This window comes from Sciurus carolinensis, chromosome 12, assembly GCF_902686445.1.
Source record: "Sciurus carolinensis chromosome 12, mSciCar1.2, whole genome shotgun sequence".
NCBI classification, from domain to species: domain Eukaryota; kingdom Metazoa; phylum Chordata; class Mammalia; order Rodentia; family Sciuridae; genus Sciurus; species Sciurus carolinensis.
This window is the reverse complement of record NC_062224.1, coordinates 89445988-89468574: the sequence shown is the minus strand read 5'-3', so window position 1 is coordinate 89468574 and position 22587 is coordinate 89445988. Positions and strand designations below refer to the sequence as shown.

The following is a 22587-nucleotide window of genomic DNA, read 5'->3' as shown; positions in this document are numbered from 1 at the left end:
TAAAGGACCTGGAATAGGTTATGAGGGCCATAAAGGCGATGCTCAGGTACATGTTGGCAAAGTATTTGAGCAGTGAGCTCTACCTCTTTGAAGTAAATATTCTGTGGGGTAGAGTGAAACCTGAGTGTAACTCAGAAAGCTCTGTTATCAGAAAAGAAAGAGCATAACAAGGATTCCTTGATTCCAATCCCTTTTAAAGACTCATTCACTAAATTCACTCATTCCAATAATTGCAGATTGCAATCATAACCACAAGCTCTGACTGAGTTCTCTTGGTTCAGAGAGGACTAGATTAGGCCTGATACATAGATCTATAGAGACTTTCCCTCTGACTGAAAGACATTTCAAGTGTCATCTGGGTAGAGCAGGAACTGATCATCACTCACGTTGAGAAGTGCTGCATTTGTTTTACAACACCATCTAATTTGTTAGTTCAGTTTAAAAACAATTTAAGCATCTACAGATCTTTATGAACTTTGAAACTGACTACATGAAGAGAAAAAAGAAATGGTATGTTGTTTGACTATAGCTTTCTGAATATACCAGATATAGGAAAGTGGGGGGCTTAAAATCATACATTAAGTAAAAAAAAGTGTGATAAAAAATTATGTTATGAATTGCAGGAGTTCATGGCAGAGAATGTGCCAATTAGAATTTTTGCTACAAAAAAGTATACTTTTATAAATAAAAGAAGTTAGATTTTCAACATACTACACATTTGTAATTCTGCCTTCCTTGATTTTGTACATTGGAGTATGGAACAACTTTCACATCTGACTTTCTATATGCAGTAAGGTGCCCTTGCAGTGAGACAATTTAAGTGTATCTATATACTATATCACCATCCTTATCAACAGGCATTTGTTGAATTCAGACACTGTCCATGTGTACTTTCTAGACTTGATAAATAATACTTAAATATATTTTATGTAGTGAAATGTGTGTGCTTTTTCCTATAAATAATGTCCAGGTCCCTTTTTAATATTACATTTATAAGAAAACATTTTGAAACTCAGTGTCCCAAAAGGAGTAAAAACCACTTTGCAGTTCTTCCAGGCTCCAGGGGTCAAATATGAAAGTTTGCCCCCAAACTATTACTATTTATGCTTATGAAACCATGAACTCCTAGAGTTAGAGAAAAGGAACCAGTGTGCTTTGGGGATCCAGGTGTAAGTAGTATGACATTCAAAAGAATTAGCTGCCATTACTGGGAAATTAGGAAATGGATGTAGAATTTTTAATTATGCATAAATTTCAAACTTTCCATCAAATTATGCTGATATTAGTCAAATCTCCTGTAGGCATTGATTCAAGAATCAGCTTATGGAGTAAAAATACACAGAAACTTGTTAACAAGAAGTAAAATTATCTACATCTCAGCAAATAATGCGGAAGTGTCATGTAATATGATGAGCTCAGGCAGCCCATGGCCAATGAAGAGCTCTCTCTTTGCTTCCCATTAATATTTAGAGTTGGAAGCAGTACATGGCTACAATCTAAGTGCTGCACCTAAAAAGGGAGTTGATGGCTCAATACCTTGTTTTCTGACACTGTGAAGCCCTGAAATAGCTATCTTCTTAATCATCGCCTGATAATGTTCTGTTAAAACTGGAGTGGGCATAGCACATGGTTGTTTTATACAAGCAGTAACCTCAGAAGATTGTCTACATTGTTTAGTTGTTTTATTTCTTGATAGACATGCTGGGTGTTAAAAGCACAGAACTGAAAGTTATGAATTATGGGTTCTTTTCTTTGTTCTCCCGCTGAATTTTTCAGCATTTACACAGGAAGGCACTGTGGAGATGGCTTACAGCCCAGACACCCACTGTGTGCTGGGCACCTTCCTAGAACTCACTAAAGAAACCCACCAACCCACCTGCATGCTCTACCAAAGCTCGTTCTCACATATGAAGCTTTAAAGTAATAACACAATCTTCTACAAGCAGGGAAATGTGACTGGCTATAAAAAAGCACTGTACACAGGAAGGGACCTGAAATAGAAAATAACCAGTGATACTCTTCTTTCAGTGAATAAATATGCCAACTAAGGGTGACAATTGAAATGACAGAGCAGATTTGGGGTTACATCTATACAGCACTCCACCTAGCATGCCACAGGGCAAAACCGAACAAGGTCTAACAATTTGGATGTTAGATCTGTGGCTTCCTAGCTGTATGACTTAGGACAAATTGCTTAAATCCTCTTTTATATAATCACTAATTTGATGGTTGTGAAAATTAAAATGGGGTGTGTACAATGCTGGGAATATACAAAATCTTCAGGTTGTAATGACTTTTTTCTTTTCCCTGTATACCACCTTTTAGTTAAAAAAAGTATTTTACAGGTAATTCCATTGTAGAAAATGAACTAGATGTTGGAAAGATTAATTTCCTGGATAGAATGCACAAATAAGTTGTCATCTTTGTGGCAAAAATAATATATTTATCATGGGTTCCTAAAACTAGGAAAAGAGGCTTAAAAATATCAGCAAATGGCTTTAAAGAAAAGAGAACAATGAAACCATGTGACACAAGACCAGCTTCTAAGAATAAGAATAAAAATGTTTTTTAGCACTGCGGTGATTTCTGCTTGGGTCTCCCACCACACAGAGGAGTACTCGGACTGAGTCAAGCCATGTTGTCGCTGCTTTTCTCTCAACAAAGTTATAGCTACTCCTCATGATGTTGAATCACAGCAGATGGCTTCCTTTTACACCCAGCTCTGTCCGTGGAATGTAAATGTGTCTCCTCACAACACTGAAAATACTGAGGCTGTGTGTTTTATCTGGGCTGTGCTAGCAGAATTACCCTGAAAAGAACATGAGCAGGGAGCATGTTTCAAGAATTGGCATCTATCCTTGTAAACAGGATTGGGGAGGAATTTTTGAGCCTAGTGACTAATCACAGTTTTCTTCCTGGGGCTCCTAACACAGCCATATCCCCGAGGACAAGTAATCTAAATGGTGATTGAATAAAAAAAGTTATAGACCCAAGGGAAATCTTTTTTAAAGGGGCAGAGAAGGGAGTGTTTTTCTGGGATATGGGGGAAAAAAAGAGGAAATTGTGATGAACCACAAAACTGAAGAGGCTGAGTTTATCATTTGAATTCTCAATTCTAAGTCCCTTTGGGAGTTAAGAAAACAAAATTTCCCTAGGTTTCAGATTATTAAAGTTAGGAAGAGGAATATCTTAGTAATTACTTCAAAATTCAGTAAAAGAATGTAAATAGAATGTGAGAAATTGCCATAATTGACAAGATTATCCAGAAAAAGAACCTTATATTCTGAGAATACTAATAGTAAATTATAAAACCAAAATACAATAAAGTACTTTAGCTGGGTCATATTATTTCCTATTAAATAGATACCTGAAATGGGTAGGAAGCAGGAAATTTGCTTTTCATTTGATTAAAACAGTCACTAGAAATCAGTCGCAAAGAAGAGTTTTTATGTAATTTGCCCTGTGAACCTTTCTTAGGAGAGTATCAAACTTCTTGGTGCCTCTATCTCCCATCCTTTCTTGGGCAAGGACCGCATTTTAGAGAAGGTGGAGACATTATGAATATCATATTTACTCTACATATTTCATATAGAATTAGAGCTCCTCAAATATAAAGTAACCATTTTGGCTATATTGTCTGATCTAATTTTATAATGGCTTTTAAATTCTGTGCTAAAATTATATGTAGAGAAAGAGCAGTTTTAGTTTGGCAGTATTTTTAAGCTAGTAGGAAAATGCTGTTAGACTTTATTTTGGTCTCCTCCAAGAAGGAATCCTTAGTGCTAATATAAACATATCTTTTTCCCCTGTTGTGTGTTTGGGAATTTAGTACACTGTTAGTAAAGCGAAACATAAGAGTCTTGTTTGTTTGTTTGTTTTTTCCATTCCTGCTAACTTTAAAACTCACAGGCTTTTCCCAAATGGCCTATTTGGAATTTGAATGCCCAACTTCTGAAAGACTCTTTTAGTTCTAAAAGTAAATATTATTTCAACAAATCCTAACAATGTGAAGGTTTTGGTTTTTGCTAGGTGTCAGGTACCTTGATGATTTTAGTTGCTACTCACTTGTAGATTCTGGTAATGGTCACTTCAGATCTGCCCAGTCATAGCTCCACAAGATTCTTCTCTGTTTAGACATGCTGAGTCTAAAACTCTTTGGAAAAGAGAAGGCTGTTCAGTGAAAGATTTTCCACTAAAGCATGATGCGTGTCCTTCATCTTCCAGGAGGCAGAGTTTAAAACTGGAATCTTGATAATTTGATGTAAACTGGCAGTGACAATAGAAATAGCTAATTCTGAGATTATTTAAGGGAAGGAGTAGGGTATAGACATTCATCAACAAAACAGCAGAAGAGAGGGTTTTTATTTCTAGGTTTGCTTTTTAAAATAAGAATGGAGTAAATGGCACAATAGATTATATAAACAAGGACTTCAATGACAAGCTGTCAAAGTTAAAGTAATATATTTTACTTGGGTGACCTGATGCCACACTTTATCACCTACACTAGGGGAAGCCAATTTGAGTCTGGTCGATAAAATACAACCTCCAGAGTTGGGCTTGGGGCAAAGCTAACGTGGCATGGCAGGGCATGGTGATCTGGCATCCTCTTCTGTTGGATGAGACACAGTGGGAGTTGGCACTGCTACCATCTGGGGTCCATTTGGTATTTAAGCTCGATTTGATAAACATTTGGGCAGGTATGTAAGAAGGAATGACACAGCTTGCTTTGCTCCAGTGCAGTTTATGCTCCAGTAATTTAATGCATGGCTGAGGTATAAATGGGACTAGTGTTTCAAAAGCTGAATTTAGTGCAGTCTCACAACTGTTGAAAATTAAAATACATGTGCTACAAGTTAGGGGTTACTAGGTTATCTCATTATAGGAGGCTGGTTTTTTCAGAGCCTGGAATCTTTATTGAATTACTGAGGGACATACTTGAATGTAGACTTGGACCAAATAATTTTCTGATAAGTTAATCATAAATCCTCAGTAAAATAAGCTTGGTGTTCTCAGCATATCTATTGGCTTTTTGATCATTTTTATGACTTTCCTTTTACTGGTCAAATTATTCTTATATGGTCTTAAAGCTCCTCTGACATGGATTGAGTCAACACAAACCAACAGACCTACATTACTTTGGCAACTGGTTTTGATTTGGGGGCAATAAATATGATGACACAGACTAGATTACCTTTGCTGAAGGAATATGCGATAAACCATAAGGATGTCAGGGATTTGGCATTCTTTTTCCTGTGTAATGTGGGAATAAATGAATAATAGCTTTCAACCAGCTGAAGAAAGTTGGAAAGAAGAAAGAAATCAGAATGAGAAAAATGCCATGATGTGGGTTTTTGGTTAAGAATGGTGATAACAATAGATCATGAGAAAGTCCACGAACACCCAGTGCATGCCTGACACTGCTTGGCACTGGCAGGCAAGGTTCGGGGCAAATAGGTGAGGAAACTATCATCTGATGTGACCTATACCTTAGTATCTGCAAGGAGAGAGTTGGCCATCGATGGGAGTAGAATTTATTGTGTGATAAAAATATAGAGAAAAAGAGAAATCAGCAAGGGCTGGAATAGCCAAGGAAGAGTTAATGGGAGAAACAAGAACTGCACATTTTGGAGGTTAGAGAAACTTTTCATTATAAAAATAATTTTTTAAAATACCTCTTTTCAAACATTTTTGGAATGAAAGCTTAAATCTAAAGAGAGTCAAGAAGAAAGTTGGCCCATCACTCAAATTGACCAACTTTAAAATAATTTGCTACCGTTGCTTTATTGTTAGTTACATATAGTTGTTTCTGAATCATTACAAAGCAGATTGCAGACATTATAACATTTTTCGATATAATATTTCAGCAAGCATCTCCTAAGAAAGAGGACTTCTTTCTAGAGTTACAAGGCTAGTATCACATTCAAGAAACTTAACATTTCATATACTACCCATATTCAGGTTTCTCCAACAGTTCCAAAGATGTCCTTTTTTGATTTTTTTTTTTTGATCCAGGATACAATCAATTGTATTTGGTCATCACAGTTGTTGTGTTTTTTAGTGTCTTTTAACCTCAAACATTCCCTCTTAATTCCCTTCCTTCTTAATTCATTTGCTACTAAATATTCTCTTCCTTTTGAAATCGTGTATAAATAAATTGGCATATTTTTCAATCACCTCCTAAAAATCTATGTACTATGGAAGAGATGGGGTATAAGAAACTCAAGTCTTTCCTGTGCTATAAAATGCAGATTAGTAGAGGACTTTTGGCATATGCACAGAAAAAGAACTAAAGTAATAAAGTTGATATATTTCTAGTAACTGGTCCAAGTCACATGGAATAGGAAAGATAAAGCAGAGAATGTACATGAAATGGACTTCCACTTCACTGAAGGAGAGGAAACAAATCCTCCTGAGATAGTATCTCCATGGGCTACCTGCCCAGGTTGGTAAACACCTTCCTGGTTGAGCTGTCACTCCCCTTTCCACTTCTGCATTTGTGGTTCTACATAAAGGCTCACCCTTTGCAGACAAGAAATCCCACCACCACTGTCATGTTTCTTGTTCCTGTAATGCAATGGGACCACGATGTTATTATCTGCCTAATACCCCTTCCATCTCCATCCCAGAAGGCATTACATCCCTAGCCCTATTTATTTATTTAGAGACAGGGTCTCACTAAGTTGCTGAGGCTGGCCTGAAACTTGCAATCCTCCTACCTTAGCTTCTGGAGTCCCTAGGTTTACAGGTTTGTGCCCCTGTGCCTGGACAACCTTCCCTTCTTTACCTCATTCTCCCAGCAGCTAACTTCCTCTGAGAAACTCAAGGTTCACCATGAGGTCCACCTTCCTTCCCCTTGCCACCCTTCAGACTCACCTCCAACCTAAGGCAACACACATTACAATGGTTGTTTGTAGCTGCCCCCACCCCTACTCACTACCACAAAATAGAAAGTTTAAGACCATGACCATGTCTTTTAGTTCCATACCTTCATTACCTTCAATGTCTGAAACTTTGAAGGCATTTAGTAAAAATTTATTGAATGAATGAATGCATGAATGAGTGAAAGAATTAATTCACCACCAATAAATTTTCTGGGCTATCCAGAACTCATCTTATGACTGCAAAGAATTTAATAATGCATTTAACAGAGCAATGAATATTACAAGTGTGTGAGTCAATAACAATTGATCAGACACTTTGTGCAAAGCTCTTAATTTTGTATTATTGGAAAGTTCCAGAGTAAACAGATAAACAGATACTCTTTCCTTACAGTCCTAAAAAGAAGGGGCAGAATTTGGCTTAACTTACAAAAAGCAGTAGCAACACATTCAAGTGCATACTCCATGCCATACAGCCTGGCTATTGGTCTTCCCAATTACCTGCTGACCCTGGGTATTTCTGTATCAAGGACTCAGGGAGGTAGAGTCACATGGGTTTCCCTGGGGATGCTTTGCAAAGAGCAAGGAAAGTTTGAGTAGTGTTCTGTAAAGAGGAGAAAAGGTATGGTTGAATAAACGGCATGTTTCATGATGGAAAAGTGGTATTGGCAGAATTAGGTGATTCCTGCTTGAGAAAGAGAGCTGCATTGCTGGAATGGAGGTAGATGGATTGTGACACATAATAACCAGATGGAAGTTAAATAATAAAGAGTATCAGCTTAAAGATGAGAAATTTTGGTTTGATATGTTTGGATTAGTTTCCATGGACTTCTAAGTCTGGTAAGCAAAGTTGTGTATTGTTTTCCATTCTGTTATGGTTTCCCTTTCTGTCATGGTTTAGATATGAGGTGTCCCCCAAAAGCTCATGTATGAGACATGCAATAAGGTTTAGAGGTGAAATGATTGGGTTCTGAGAGCCATAACCCAATCAGTGAATTAATCCCCTGATGGGGATCATCTGGGTAGTAGCTGTAGACAGGTAGGGTCTGGCTGGAGGAGGTGTGTTCCTTAGGGCATGACTTTGGGGTATATATTTTGTATTTGACAAGTATCTCTTTCTTTTTCTCTCTCTCTCTGCTTCTCCATCTTCATGTAAGCTACTTCCCTCCACCACACTCTTCTGCCATGGTGTTCTGCCTCACCTTGAGCCCTGAGGAATGGAGCCAGCCTTCTATGAACTGAGACTTCTGAAACCATGAACCCTCAAATAAACTTTTCCTCCTCTACAGTTGTTCTTGTTGAGCTAGTTGGAGGGTGCATATTCTAGGGAAAAGGAAGTAGCTGGAAGACTATTCAATCACTCAGGCAAAAGATAGTTCATGACTTAGACCAGGATGATGACTATGGGGAAGCAGAAATGTGAAATTTAAGTGGAGGACCAAACTGGGAAAGGATCTGGGCAGAGAGCAGTGAAGATGGGAAGAGATCAGGATTGAAAACCCCAGGCATCAGCAGCTCACAGTGCTGTACGATTTACCCACTTGAATCTTCAGTTAGCAACCCCTGTTTTCCAAAGTAAAACAGAAAAAGAAGAGGAAAATGGAAAGAAAGAAAGAGCATGCACAAAGATCTTCTGAAACCAAGATGGGAAAAGATAATGTCCATTAGTTTCATCTAACTGATGAAAAGAAAAATTCGCAGGTAGAATATCACAGCTGGCTGCTGCTACTTTATTGTTTAAGCTTCACTAGCAGTTCCTGCTTGGGTCACCTGCTGATGCACCTGCCCAGGATATGAGGGGCAGGAAAAAGGAAAACATAAACAGATTATGTCTAATTTCACAAAATGGAAAATGCCCAACCATCTTTGTGCCTTCTGGGTGCCTCAGTCATCTCCTATCTTATCTACTACACCAGTGTTTGTCAGCAGTACCTCAAAGATGGCATCTCCCTTACAGGGGAGCCAGAGAGCAAAGGCTTCCATTTCTCTGTCAGACACATGCTGGGGTTTTTGTCCGGCAAAAATTCTAAGAGAAGGAAGTTCTGAGTGGATAAAGTCCATAGCTGGCTGTATGCTGCTGGAAAAGTTCTTAAACTTTTAGCTCTCTGTTGTCAATTACAGTATCTCTCTTGACAGATACTGTTCCAGGTACTGGGGCGACAGGTGGGAACAGGGAAGACAAATGTCTCCCACTTCACGGAGCTTCCATTACAATAGGAAGACACATAAACTAGTCAGATGTCAGAGTGCCTAAGAGAAAGCTGACTGCTTGCTGTTAAACAGGGTGGTCAGGACAGGCCTCTCTGAGAAGGTGACACAACATAGAAACACCTACCTCATTGGGTTAGTAGGAGAATCAAAGTGGTCTCTGAGTGTAAAGCATCTGGCAAAACTCTGACAAAAAGGTCAGAAGAAATGGTTAGCTATTATCTTTAAACAATAATTTTACAAAACATAATGAAATCTCAGTTTGGACTGCTGGGACTTGGTTCTTGTATGAAAGAGAGATGATTTTTATTCATGAGTTCTTGCGTTCCAAGGAAAACAATAATATCACTTACACCACCTGCTCCCAGAGAGAAAAACATGAAGACAGCGTCTCCTAACTTCTAGCTGCTTTCGTGCTTCTGCCTACAAACTGGGTTCTGAAGCAGCAGGAGGCTGTGAAGCATCAGGCAAGAACCAGACCCACTACCTGGGCTGGCAGGGCAGGAACCACTGACTCGCACTGGATCTCAACTCAGCTCTACCCAGAGCACACATCCAATCATTATTTGTTGAATGCAAGAATAAATGTGTCCCTTGATGCCCAATATTACAGCATATCTCAAGTGGCAATATAATTCAACTGTTTCCTAAAGGTCACAAGAGGAAATGTGCCATGCTTGGGTTAATGTACAAAAGAGGCTAATGGTTTGATTGCAGCTAGAATTCCAAATGTTTAATTGCAGCTAGAATTCCAAATGTATCTCTCTATGCTAGAGCAGTTCCTTTTTCTCATTTATCTTCAGCATTTTGACAGGAAATTTGCACAGTCCCTATCGTGGCCTCTTGAGCAGGGCCTTGTACGCAGATCATATGGGAAAGTTCCCAGGATGACACCTTCCAGGTTGTGGTTCCCTGAATTGTCCTGGTTTTTCCTCCCCAGCTATTCTGAAAACCCCAATCAGAAGATGTTAAGGAATGATAACTACGTGGTGAGAATTAATGAGAAAGACTTTATGTCAGATTCCTTCTTTTTCCAGCAAGGGATTTCAAACGTTGCCAACTGCAGTTGACACAGCCTTAGAGGGGCGGGGGCTCGCCACTGTATTGCTCTCAGCAATCCCAGAGAGAGCTTGCAAGTTTCCTGGGAGAAGCAGGGTGGTGAAATGAAGAGATGGGAAGTGTCCAGGAGAAAATGATGCCACAGTCAGGTCCCCTTCCTAATCTGTGCTCTAGCTGGGCTGAGGTCCCAATGAGAGGCAGGTAGCTCTGCCACAGTCTTCTGACTGTACCTTCCAGTCTGTAAACGGAGCATCAGGCTGAATTGTCCCCTCTTTGTGCCAGGACCCTTCTCCAGTCCTCTCCTTGGCTTTTCAGTACTTATTTTCACCCTTTATAACTGTAAAGTGGACAGTGTATTTATGGTTAAAAATTAGCTGTCATAGCAATATTAATTTTAAAAAATAGACTTCTGGCATATATTCAATATTACTATGGAAACTGCTGTTTCTAGCAATTCACTGATAAGATACAGTTCAAGGACTCAGGTCTGCGTGGGAGGTTTTCATCATCCACAAAATTGAAGCTGTACTTGTTACAATAGTGATTCCCAGAACTGCTCTCCAAAGATAAATACAGAATATTTATTCCTTTCCTTTTTTTTTTTTAAATTTGGGAGATGAGAGTTAAAGTTATCTTTATTCTATTTTAAATATGCAGATGCAAGATGAATATTCTAAGTGGTGTTTTAAAAAACATGTTTAATTTTCCCATTAATACTAATTCTTATAATAGCACACAATGTATTACCTACACAATGGCACACACACATACATCACATGCACAAACTAGTTTTAGAAGCTCACATAGAGAAACTGAAATGCAACTTGTAACCTTAAACTGTCTCCACATATTCCTCTGTAATGAACATACAGCTAAATTCTGTGAAAGACATGAAGAAAATCATTCCACTGCAGTGTTTTCTGGGAGCCAATTTCAGCCTCGAATATTGCCATTATTTTAACCACAAACTCATTTCTCCTGATTTTATAAAACCCAGATATGAGAGAATGACCTCAATGGTAGCGGCATCAATTCTTGAATTGAATCTCACTTTAAGTCAAAGCTTTAACATCTTCACTTCCATGCACTTGGCAATGTGAGGCTAATTTTACCAAGCAGTCTTGTAATGCTTCATATTTGGGGGTCTCCTTTCAAAGTGTTTATTTTATTTTTTCAACATTCTTCTGAATGTTGTCATCAGCCCTAAATAGTATGAAAGGCAATTCCTGATGCTGAGGATATAGACATTGGCCCATATGTTTTTTTCTTTCCAGAGAGGTCAGCTCATTTTGTAGTTTCAAAATTAGATGAACCGTTCATCATTGTGTGGGGTGTGGGTGTGGAGCTCTGAAATCCACACGGGGAAAGGGCAACCAGCAGGAAAGTTCACTCCGAAGAATAATAGAGAAGAGCAACAACACAGACCAAGTTCTCATTTCCACATAGCTGAATGCTACCATTCTTGGAGCAATTCTAAGACACAGAAAAACAACATACGTAGGCAAAGTGTACTAAAAATTGGCAAAATTGAATACAAACCCATTTCTGTCTGGTTATCAAATACTGTCTGGTTATCAAATGCTGTCTCCACTCTCCCTTCAGCAGAAACAGTATAGAAACCTTTTATGGGATTACAAGATGCACTGGTGAATGGTTCAGTATACAGCAGTCAAGTAAGAAGGTTAAAAATAAGTGCTGACAGTTTCACCTCAGAGTGGCATAACATAACCTGACTTTGGGTTGTAGATAGGCCATAAACCAGTCAAGGTTTCAGTGAACCTGCTTTGGGGGAAAACAAAGTGAGTTTAGCTAGAGAGTTATATATTAAAAAAAATTAACATAATAATTCAATACAGTTTGAAGCATGTCATCCTTTATAAAAATAATTTTACATTATAGTTGTTGCTAATATGGGATGTATCTTTTCAGAAAACGTTATTCAAAAACAGTGTTAGAAGTATAATCTGCCCAAACAGGTCTTGTCCCACCCTTGGAGGTCCCAACATCAGTTCATGTGTCACAGCAGTTTCAATTATCAAAAGATCCACTCTGGTGCTGTATATTTTAAGCATGGTTGAAGAAGAGCAGACCAAAAGGAGCCTTTCAACCATGGGACTTCAAAGGTAAAGGATCTTCAAGAGGTGATTTCAAAATCCTACTCATTCAGCTTGACTCCAGAGCTTAATGACATGTCTTACATGTCATTACATACAGCTAAGGGAACTCTCTCATCAAAAACAATATGAGGCCTAAACTTGCAATTTTTAGTTTTGTAGATTGGTTCACTGGGACATACTGCAAAGCCCTAACAGAGTTCTAGTTTATCTTTTATAAATAAACAGAATAAGGGAGAGTGGTCAATGGTGTGTTAACAGCTACTAATATTTTCAGGTATTGAGGACGTACTTTAAATCTTGCTTTGTATATTTCACTTCGCTGCATTTCATTTAATCCCATCCCTTGAAGTAGATATTAATATCCAATTTTATAGATGATGAAAACAAGTCTCTGAGAGGTGAAATGAGTTGCTGGTGTTCACACAAGGAAGTGGCAGGGTTCTGAGTGGAACCCAGGTCTCTCCCTCTATAGGCTGAACTTCTAACCACTTCATTAAGGGGCAGCCACAAGTGGCAGAGATGGATCTAGATTCCAGCCCTTGAATTTGCTTTTGTTCTTACCAGCTCTGAGGACAGTGAAGCCACTATATGCAAGGCTCTTGGTTCCTGACAAGTCCACAAGTGAAGGAGATCAGCTCTCTGGTGCTGCCAGAACTGTGGCATTCACAAGGACTCTGTACCTATGCCCAGAAGCCCCTCTCTTTCCCCAGGTGCAATGCGATATATGACAGGTTGTAGTTGGCCTTCATTTCCCCAGTGTAACCAGTCTCTATCCCAATGAGACAAGAGACCAGAAAGGGTTAGAAAACAGAGGCAAGCCAAATGATTTTCTCCTGCATGCCTGTGGATAGACACACCCAACTCACTCATCCAGAACAGTCATTACTCCCTAAAATGACTCCATTTACTGGATACACTAAGATTAAATCAACAACCAGGAACTTACATATGCATTATCTAAAGGTCTGGAAATAATATCAAGTGTTTTGCTGTTTGGGTTCCATCTGCCCTTCTGTGTCCCTGACTTTTGGCCTTTCAAGGCCACCTCTATGGCTCTGTTCATTTTTCCCAGACCAGAGTTATCTTAATCGATAAAACGTGTAATTACTCACGAAAGCATGACCACGCAGTACAGGTGGGGAATTTGCCCTCTAAAATTGTTTTCTCAAAAAATGACTGGATTCTGTGAAACTCTACATGCTTTTACTCCTGAAATTCCAATAATTGTGAGATGAAAAGTTGTTCCGACTCAGGATTTTTCACAGTAATGTGAAAGAGGAGGGAGAGGTTGTAGTATTTCTAATTATCTAAAAGCACCATATCCCTGAATGTTTTCTTGGTGCTTAAAACTAGCTTTTCCTAAAATGAATTCATAGTCTTCCTGCATAAGCCTGTTTCTCTTTCTACTATTTCCAACTAATAACATCCCATCCACATGCTCACCTACCATGGAATTCCCAGCCATCTTAATCTTTCATTTGCTTGTCCCTAGCTCTGCACAATCTGACATGGAGTGATGCCAAATTTACCTCCAAAATCTCTCTCACCCACTCTTGCCCTTCAGTCCTCACTTCTTTGCTAAATTTCGACATAGGTCTGTCTTTATGACCAATAAATGAACTAATTTTTCTACCTCTAGTTTCTTACCTACCTTCACTTTTCTCTAATCCTCCACCCGAATACCAGAGACAAATTAATAAAACGCAGATGTGATTATGTCCTGTCCTTTCCTGAACATCTTCAACAGCCCCAAAATGACTGTCAAAGACTGAATTTTAAGGTAGTTTCAAAATAAATTTCTTGACAAAATTTATCTCCTTTATAGTTTTATCTTTTATCAATGATTTCAATGATTTTTATCAATGACCTTTCCCAATTCACACATGGAGATTGGTAGGCAATACCTTTCATTGGTCATATTGTGCTTCTTACTGTTTTATAAATTTTAAGGACTTTTCTATCCCCTTGCTTTTTAAAAATTCAAATGGTTTCATCCAAATGGCATTTCCTGCTTATGATGCTTGAACTTTCACTCATACTTCAAAGAACAATCACATGCTTTATTCCACTCTTTCTCCACCTGCACTCCAGTGCCACTTAGTGCACTATCAAAACACAAATTTACAGTGCATTATGGTTATTTGTGTATATGTGTGTATGTGCCTCCCCCTTTTCTCCTATCCTCAGAATCTGAGTCCCAAGTTCCAAACTTTATCTTTGTATTTTTATTTACTAGTTAATACCCATAGTAAATAATAAGTACTGTTGAAATGAATGAAAAAAACTAATAAATAATATATAGGCAAGATTCAGTGATTAGACCCAAAATAACATTCTGAAGACATTACTATATTATATTAATTATGTAATGATGTATACCAAAACACAGGAGCAAATAAACAACAACAACAAAAACTAAGGATAGCAAAGATATTTAAACTGCCCAGAATGTTAAAACAGAGTTTCTCTTTGTGAGTATATAGATTGGTTTGGCAATGGGGCAGGGATCATAGAGAAAGCTAAGAGGGAAGGTAAGGGAATTTACTCCTATTTTTGCTCTGCTAGAAATATTTCTTTAAAAAAAATCACTTAAGAAATTCAGATAGTGACTGCTTCCTGCCTTTATTATTTCTATGCAACTCAATCCCAGTTTCGTGTACTTATTGCCAAACGGATGGAGTTCAGGTTTTCTAAGAGAGATTTGCAATCACACCACACCAACGCTGAACAAACCATTGTTCACTGGCAAACCCCAGAGAGCACAGGATTGGGCTCCTCCTGCCAGGTTCTACCTGCAGCTTTCCGTTGCTAGATGTTTGGGTCCAGCATTGAACTCATGTGCTTTTACAAGCATTCAATTGTCACTTCAAATCCAAATTGCCTGTGAGATGAGTGTTTCAGTCCCTCTTCTCTAGGGATCTTTCCCACAGGCCCAACTAATTTAATTTGCTTCCTTTCCCAAGAAAGACTGGAAAACAATATATTTTTTTTAAGTCCAAAATCAAACTTTGGGCAAGGGAGGGAAGAAACCATAAATAATGCAATCCTGTGAATTTAGAAATTATTGTACATATATGTATGTATATATGGGTTCATTTCTTGACCTTGATGTCACATGAATGACCTTAGTCACTAAGATTAAGACACTGAGTAATTACAGTAGACAGTTCACACCACACTCTCTGCCTATAGGGCTCAGATCCCAGACAAATGATCGTCTTCACAAAATCTAGAAATAAGAAAATCTGGCTGTCTTTTAACACCTTGGTCTTTTTATGATATTGAGTGGTACCAACTTGATCTTGTTCTTCACTCCAGGGGAGTTTCATTGTTCTAAGTTTACCTTTGCTCTTGAACTCACATCTAAACTATTTCAATCCCTTCAGTTGGCAGATGACTTGATCTCGGACATTTTCACTGCCATTGGCTCAGTGACCTTAGCCCTGTTATTCATCCTCTTGCTGGCCGTTGCTGCTTCTATTATTGCCTCCAAAAAAAGGGCAACTCAGGGAACCTACAGCCCCTGTCGTCAAGAAAAGGAAGGCTCTCGAGTGGAAATGTGGAGCATGAGGCAGCCTCCCACGTTGGAGAGGCTGATTTAGAAGCACGGTGCCCCTTTGTGAAAGGGCTCATGGTGGACTGATGACTGGACTTGAGTGAGTTTGGGACATAACTGGAGACACTAATTCAACTGGAATTGCCCTGGAACTGTGAGAAGGGTTACTTTGATCTCCTTGAAGATTTTCATAGTGGTTTGACTTGACACCATTGTTTTTTATATTAACCAATCATTAAACTATCTCTGTACCATTAATTTCAGCCTCAAAATTAGCAAAAACGTCTTCCAGAGTACAATATCTTTTGCACAAAGCTCCAGTGGCTATTGTTTAAACTCTTTACTCTGCAACCTGGGAACAATGTTTTAGTGTACCCTTTAGCAGATCACTATCATGTTTTATTCAGAAACCACAGTAACAACAACAAAACAATAGAATACATTTCTCACTCCTACTATCATGTGGTGAAAGGTTTAATTATATGCCTGTGATGAGATATATAGTCTCATCCTTCAGTCAAGGACTCAGAGAAAGCCATGGTCAAAAAGTGACTCAACAAAGAATTAACAGGAAAAAAAAAAAAATTGACCCAACATTAAAAAAAATAACAATTGAAAAGTGGTTGTACTTCTGAGGATTTTTTGCATTTTGTGACATTATATGTGACAAAAGCAACCTGAAGAAGCATTTGAAGAACACGTTTATGAATCTTTTAACTAAATCATCTCACATTGGTTACACTTAAGAGTCCTTATTCTATTTTATTTTTTGTGATACTGGGATTACAGGCATGTGCCACTGTGCCCAGCTAGAGTCCTTATTCTTAGTTTAAGGTCAAAATACCTTCTAGACAGAAATTAAGACAGCAACAAAACTCAAATTCTCAATTCGAAAGACCTATTTTTGATAGGTCACCAACAGTGACATTCCAAGATTAACCCCCCCAAGAGAGGTAAGTGCATGTTAAGGATTATGTGTATACATCTTCTATGTGGTATAAAGAGGAAATCCTGGGCCTTCTATTTATATACTTATCTACACAGTATTTGTTACATTTTTACATATGTTTTGGAACACATGTAACATGCTACTAAATAAAATACAAATAAAACACTGAAATATATGCCTATATATTTGGGGTGTATGCTCTAACATGTTAATGATGTGAATGTCTAAATTTGACCTAAAATAATCTCAATTACTCAAGGACATCATTCCAGAAAATTCCTCTCTCTTTTCATGTCATCAGCTTTCCCACTTTACAGGACCATTCCCTTAAGCACCAAACACACAGTTCTATTTCCTATCACATAGAATTGTCTCCTATGACCAACATCTTCCTCCAAATACCCTTTTCAGTCAAGTATCTGTAAGAGTTTCCTATCTGTACTTTCTCCTCTTTCTCTGTTCCCATTTTCCCTTGAATTCAAACTAATTTGCCCTTTCTGTCCACCAAAGACTTTCACATTCCCAGCTACAATGACCAGTCCTCGGTCCTCCATTTCCCTGACCTTTCAGAAGAATATGGAACAGTTGTCATTCCTGCTGACATGTTTTCCACACAGTGGTCCACTATTCCATCTAACCTCCTCTTACCTCACCATTCATCCCTTCTCAGTTTCTTTTGCTGGTTTCTCCTTGTCTCTCTAAACTCTGCTTTATGTTTTCCAAAATGTTTATTACTATGTGAGAGACCACATTTTTTTTTTTTTGCTGTTTCCCCTGATTGGAATTTAAGTTATATGAGGAAAAGAACTTTGCTTTGTTTTCACTGTAAAACCCTTCACTTACCACAGACCCTAGCAAAAACATAATAAATATTTTGTGGCAAAACGAACAAATAATGAGTGAATGCTGTTTGCATTTGTACCTGCCAACAACAAAATCCCAGTGTACTCAAGATGAGTGTGTTCTGTCATTGGATGATCTGGCTCCTAAACTATCATGGCTCTGTAGCCTACTTAATGTCTTAATCTCCAACTTACCCTCAATATCTAATGTTGCTTTAAGTGTAAGTTCAAGAAGACAGATGTCTCTAGATGTCTACATATGGAGTATGCCTTGAGACATATCCCATTAAAGTTACAACCTCTTAATAGAGGTTTATATGGGAAGGACAAAAAGAGCTCTTGCTTGAAGGAAAAAAAAAAATAATCGAACTTTAAAAATGCAAACTAAAATATTACAGAATGTAATTTGTCCTTATTGATACTAACAAGGAAGAAAGAGATAACTCCAATAGTGATGCCATAATTTAATTAACTAATTAGTCCGTGACTTCTACTTTACAGCTTCATGAAGAATATATATATATATATATATATACATATATATATATATATATACATACCTGTGCATGAATGAATGCAAGCAGGTGTGAATAAATGAATGATTCATGCAGACCCTCCAAGTGTGTCCACATAAGGTGGTTTCTTTACAAATCTCTGTATCCTTGAACAAGCAAAACAGTCAACTCTTGTATGAAAGAAATGCTTCAAAATTAGCTCTATGGAGTATTTGCACTGAACATCTTTGAAAAGTTAATCTCACTTTCCATAAAAAAGTCTAGGATCTGCATCACCAATGGTGCAACTGTCCTGTCGGGTACATTTCGCAATTCATCTCGGGATTGATTTCAAAGATGCTACAACAGTTTCTTTCATCCTTGTTTGCAAAGTAATGTTACCACCCCTCCCACTGAGAGGTGGACTCTGTCTGCCTTCCTCAGGAATCAGGGTTGGCCTTGTAATTCATTCAGCCAAGGGAACACCATGGAAATGATATCGTGCCAGTTTCAGATCAGGCACTAGAGGCTTGTGACTTGTTTTCCCTCTCTTGGAAGGTGGTTCTGAAAGTGCTGTTCTGCAAAAAAGCCTGAAATGAAAATACCGTGAGGAGAGAGAGGTTCAGCTGTGCCAACTGTGCCTGCTAATCCCACCTTGCCTGTTGAATGCAGTCACATAGTATGACCCCCGTAAGACCAGCAGAGGAACAGCCCAACCAACATGCAGACTTATGAGAAATAACAAAGCACTGTACTAAGTCAGTGAGGTTTAGGGTGGTTTGTTGTATGGTAATAGGCAAATGAGATGTAATCATTCATGTCAATGAGGCAACCTAAGGCAACATGAGGTACTTCTCTGATTCTAATTTTTTTGGAATATGAAGTATTCAATTACCTAGTAACAATAACTAGTATATTATTTAAAAAATCATGAATATATGCCTAATTTCTTTCTGAGTGGCAAACAAGAATGAGGATCCATTAAATCCAAACACAGGCACTGAGGGTCACAGTGCTCTGGCAGCTGTTTGCAGGCTTTGGGACTGGGGTGTAAAGTGGACACAGCCGGTCTACTTCCTGCCCCCTGGTGAACCCTGGCTCAGGGCAGCCGCTGTGAAAGGCACATATGGTGTGTGTTTACAAGGAGTGACAGGAAGGCTCCTTTAAGTGACCTCTCATGTGGCGTCTCAGTCACAGAGAGTGTCAAACCTGCCTATTTTCCTCCTCCTTAAACAACTGCTCAATGGGTCCTTATGAGTTGGACATAAAGATGGTCCCGTAGTCTGGTCCCAGGAGCAATAATTATTATTTTTGCCAATTAATGTTAGTGGTACTAGTTGAAAAGCAGCAGTCATCATGGGTAGAGGGAAAGCATAGTAACAATGAGGATGATGATTGGGGGCATCCGTCACTGAGCACTAGCTGTGGTACTAGGACTACATTAACAAATTCACCAAACCATATGCATTATGACTCATTTACACCTGCAGCAGCCCTTTGAAAGAGAAACTTGTATCTTTTGTCTACATTTTGGAGACAAAAACAAACACAAAATACAGGTTTTAATTCCTTTCTAAATGATCTGAGCTAATCTGAAAAATGAGCCACGTCTATCTCACAAGGAATATTATGATAATTGTTGGTGTGGAATGCTTAATTGCAAGTAAGTGGACAATACATGGCATCTACTATTATTATCCAGAGAAGATGAAATGTCAGTAGGACAAACAGAGGGTAACATTTTGATTATTTCCACTCTCCTATCTCTATCTATCAAACAAACCAAGTGTGTAACTGCTCTATTCCTATCTTTTGTCTTATTTATCTCATGACATGCCTGCAATATAAGCTGGTTTCACACAAAGGTATTTTTTCATGTTATTCTCAGACCTCTAAAATGGCCCCATGATGTCAGTTCCATTAGCTAAAGAAATTAGTTCATCTGTAAGACTGAAATAAACTGTACGTATCACATCTATCTTCTCAATAAAATTGCCAGAAAATAAATCAAAAGGCTTCAGGTCTATCAGACTCCCCAGACTGATAATAGAGATTTATTTTTAAAGTTTTGCTTTATAGGGATGACCTCACAATTATCTTCATTTTCTTCATCATCATCTACTTTTAAGAATTACTTCTTAAATCCCTTTTGTGAAGGAATCAAGATCATCTGCTACCTCCATCCACAAGAAAGACTGGCCCAGATAGCTTGGTTTAAAGTATGCTTCTGATGATGATTTGCTAGGCAAATTTCACCTAGCTTTATGCCCTGCAAGAGTATGATTCAAACCATAAAATTTTCCTTAATTCTACAGTGAATATGACTTTTCAAATTTCAACCTGCTTCCAGTAAAAGTGAAATTTTTACTGCTTTGCATTGCATTGCATAGTGATGACAAAAAAAAAAAATCATGTTTCCAATTTAAACCCATTCTTCTGTGATTTAGTATTCAGGCTTTGTTTTATGTGGTTCCAGAAACCTGGGAACAACATCCATCAGATATATTTGGCAGTGCCTGCCTGAGGATAGCTGTTTTAAGAACCAGTTGAAGGGTCTTCTAATATGTTGGGCAAATAACTCCCTTTGAAAACCGATAAAACCCACATCTTCCAACACTAAAGGGGGCATGTCTTGGAAGAATTCAGGGTTTGCAACTTGAGGCTCCTGGCTCAAATCTGAAGCTCATCCATGGCTAAAATAAGGCAAATACTGAATGGAAACAAACATATGTGTTATTAAAAGTCTGAGAAGTGTAAGTGTTCCAGAACTCTGTTTCAACTCAGTCCTTCATGTCATAGATATGGATACAACATGGGTCAATTCATTCAGCTCCATGCTTAACATCCACCTTCATAAAACTGCTAAGTCTTCTATTATTGGAGTCAGGTGATCCACAATATAACCTCTACATTAGCTTTCCCATAACAGAGATATTCAGAAAATTTATTTTGCAAGGTAAGTTCCATTTTCCAACACCTGCTTTAAAAAGAAATTGTTCTACATTTGAATGATTGGGGGATATTTGATTTTTCGAAATGTAATAACTAAGCACCAACTATGAAGAGTAGGTTTAATTTAAAAATATTTTTTCATGAAGAAAAATTCACTAAGTCTAACTTAATAATCTTAACTAAAGACTAAAAATCAGTTTTTTTTGGTTGGGTTTGCAAGACTGTTCAGTTTCATAGTTCAATAATATGGACATCCCCACATGAACCCAGGCTCAAATTTTACCAAAAGTATCTGTGATTTTTCTAATGCATTGTATTTACTTCTCTGATAGACAGAAGGGAAGCCAGAGAGCCCCCTCAACCAGTTATGTGAATAGTACATGGATTTTAATTCGACATCTCTCCAACTGCCAAATACTAATTTAATTCAATTGAATCTGTAGTAATAGAGTTTAAGTGGCTCAAATTGAAGAGATGAAAGAATAATCAATTTAATAATTATAAACTGCCCATCTGAAGCACCTAATGGCCATAGGAGAGGAGATAGCTTAGTTAACCTTAATATTGTATTGGTAGAATGAGAGGCCTTGTCATAAGGGGAAAAAAAAGATTAAGAAAACACCATTCAAAATTAGAAAGTCAATCATGATATTATCATCTGAATTGAAAGAGGCTGCTAGCTTCTTTTAATCTTTTGAAACTAAATACAAATTAATCCTACCACTTCTCTCTTGCAGAAACTGGTCAAGCACACCCATGTGATAAAATCACATTTACTAGATTTACTGTGGTTCCAGTGCTTTACAGGAATAGGAATTTTTTTTTTTTACTCTTCTGAATGTATTAGTAGATTTAACATCTACCCTCAAGTTATTAGCCTAGAAATAGTCTTTTATACAAATATTTGGTTCATAAAAATATATTGCTCCCATGCTTAGTTAGCCTTAAAATCTCTTTAATAAATATTATCAGTTATTTTATTTTTGGGGGGTATGGGGATTAAACTCAGGGGAACTGAACCACTGAGCCACATCCCCAATGCTATTTTGTATTTTATTTAGAGACAGGGTCTTACTGAGTTGCTTAGTGTCTTGTTTCTGCTGAGGTTGATTTTGAACTCACAATCCTCCTGCCTCAACCTCCTGAGCCACTGGGATTACAGGCATGTGCCACTATGCCCGGCTTATCAGTTTATTTTAACAGAATTGATTAGGTCTTTTTGAATGGGACTTTGTTTTTTTTTTTGGTGGTGGTGGTACTGGGGATTGAACCCAGGGCCCCTTGTACTTGTGAGGCAAGCACTCTACCAACTGAGCTATATCCCCAACCCTGAATGGGACATTTATTTCTATGTTCTTTAATCAAAAAAATGAAAGCTAGAAATGACAAAGCTAGGTGAAAAATATTTCAAAATGACAGATCAATGCATGATTCAGAGCTCAAGGTGGATCCTAACACTGTTAAGGAACAAATTTGGTCAAAATCAATTCCCTTCCATGAACATCTGCTGATAAGAGACTAGACAAATAGAG

At 38.0% G+C, this 22587-nt stretch overlaps 1 protein-coding gene and 1 non-coding gene across 2 annotated transcripts in view; one reads left to right on the top strand and one right to left on the bottom strand.

Annotated features, from left to right (window-relative positions):
- The window catches only part of Crb1 (crumbs cell polarity complex component 1), a 204693-nt gene extending 187146 nt beyond the window's left edge, over nt 1-17547 (top strand). Inside the window, exon 12 of the mRNA XM_047520927.1 lies at nt 15649-17547. Coding sequence (XP_047376883.1) covers nt 15649-15864 — 216 coding nt within the window. The 3' untranslated portion in view covers nt 15865-17547. The remainder of the gene's footprint in view (nt 1-15648) is intronic.
- A 4758-nt stretch (nt 17548-22305) lies between these two features.
- Nucleotides 22306-22380, bottom strand: Trnav-cac (transfer RNA valine (anticodon CAC)). The gene has a single exon. It is a non-coding gene; the product is annotated as a tRNA-Val (tRNA).
- Between the last annotated feature and the right edge of the window lie 207 nt (nt 22381-22587).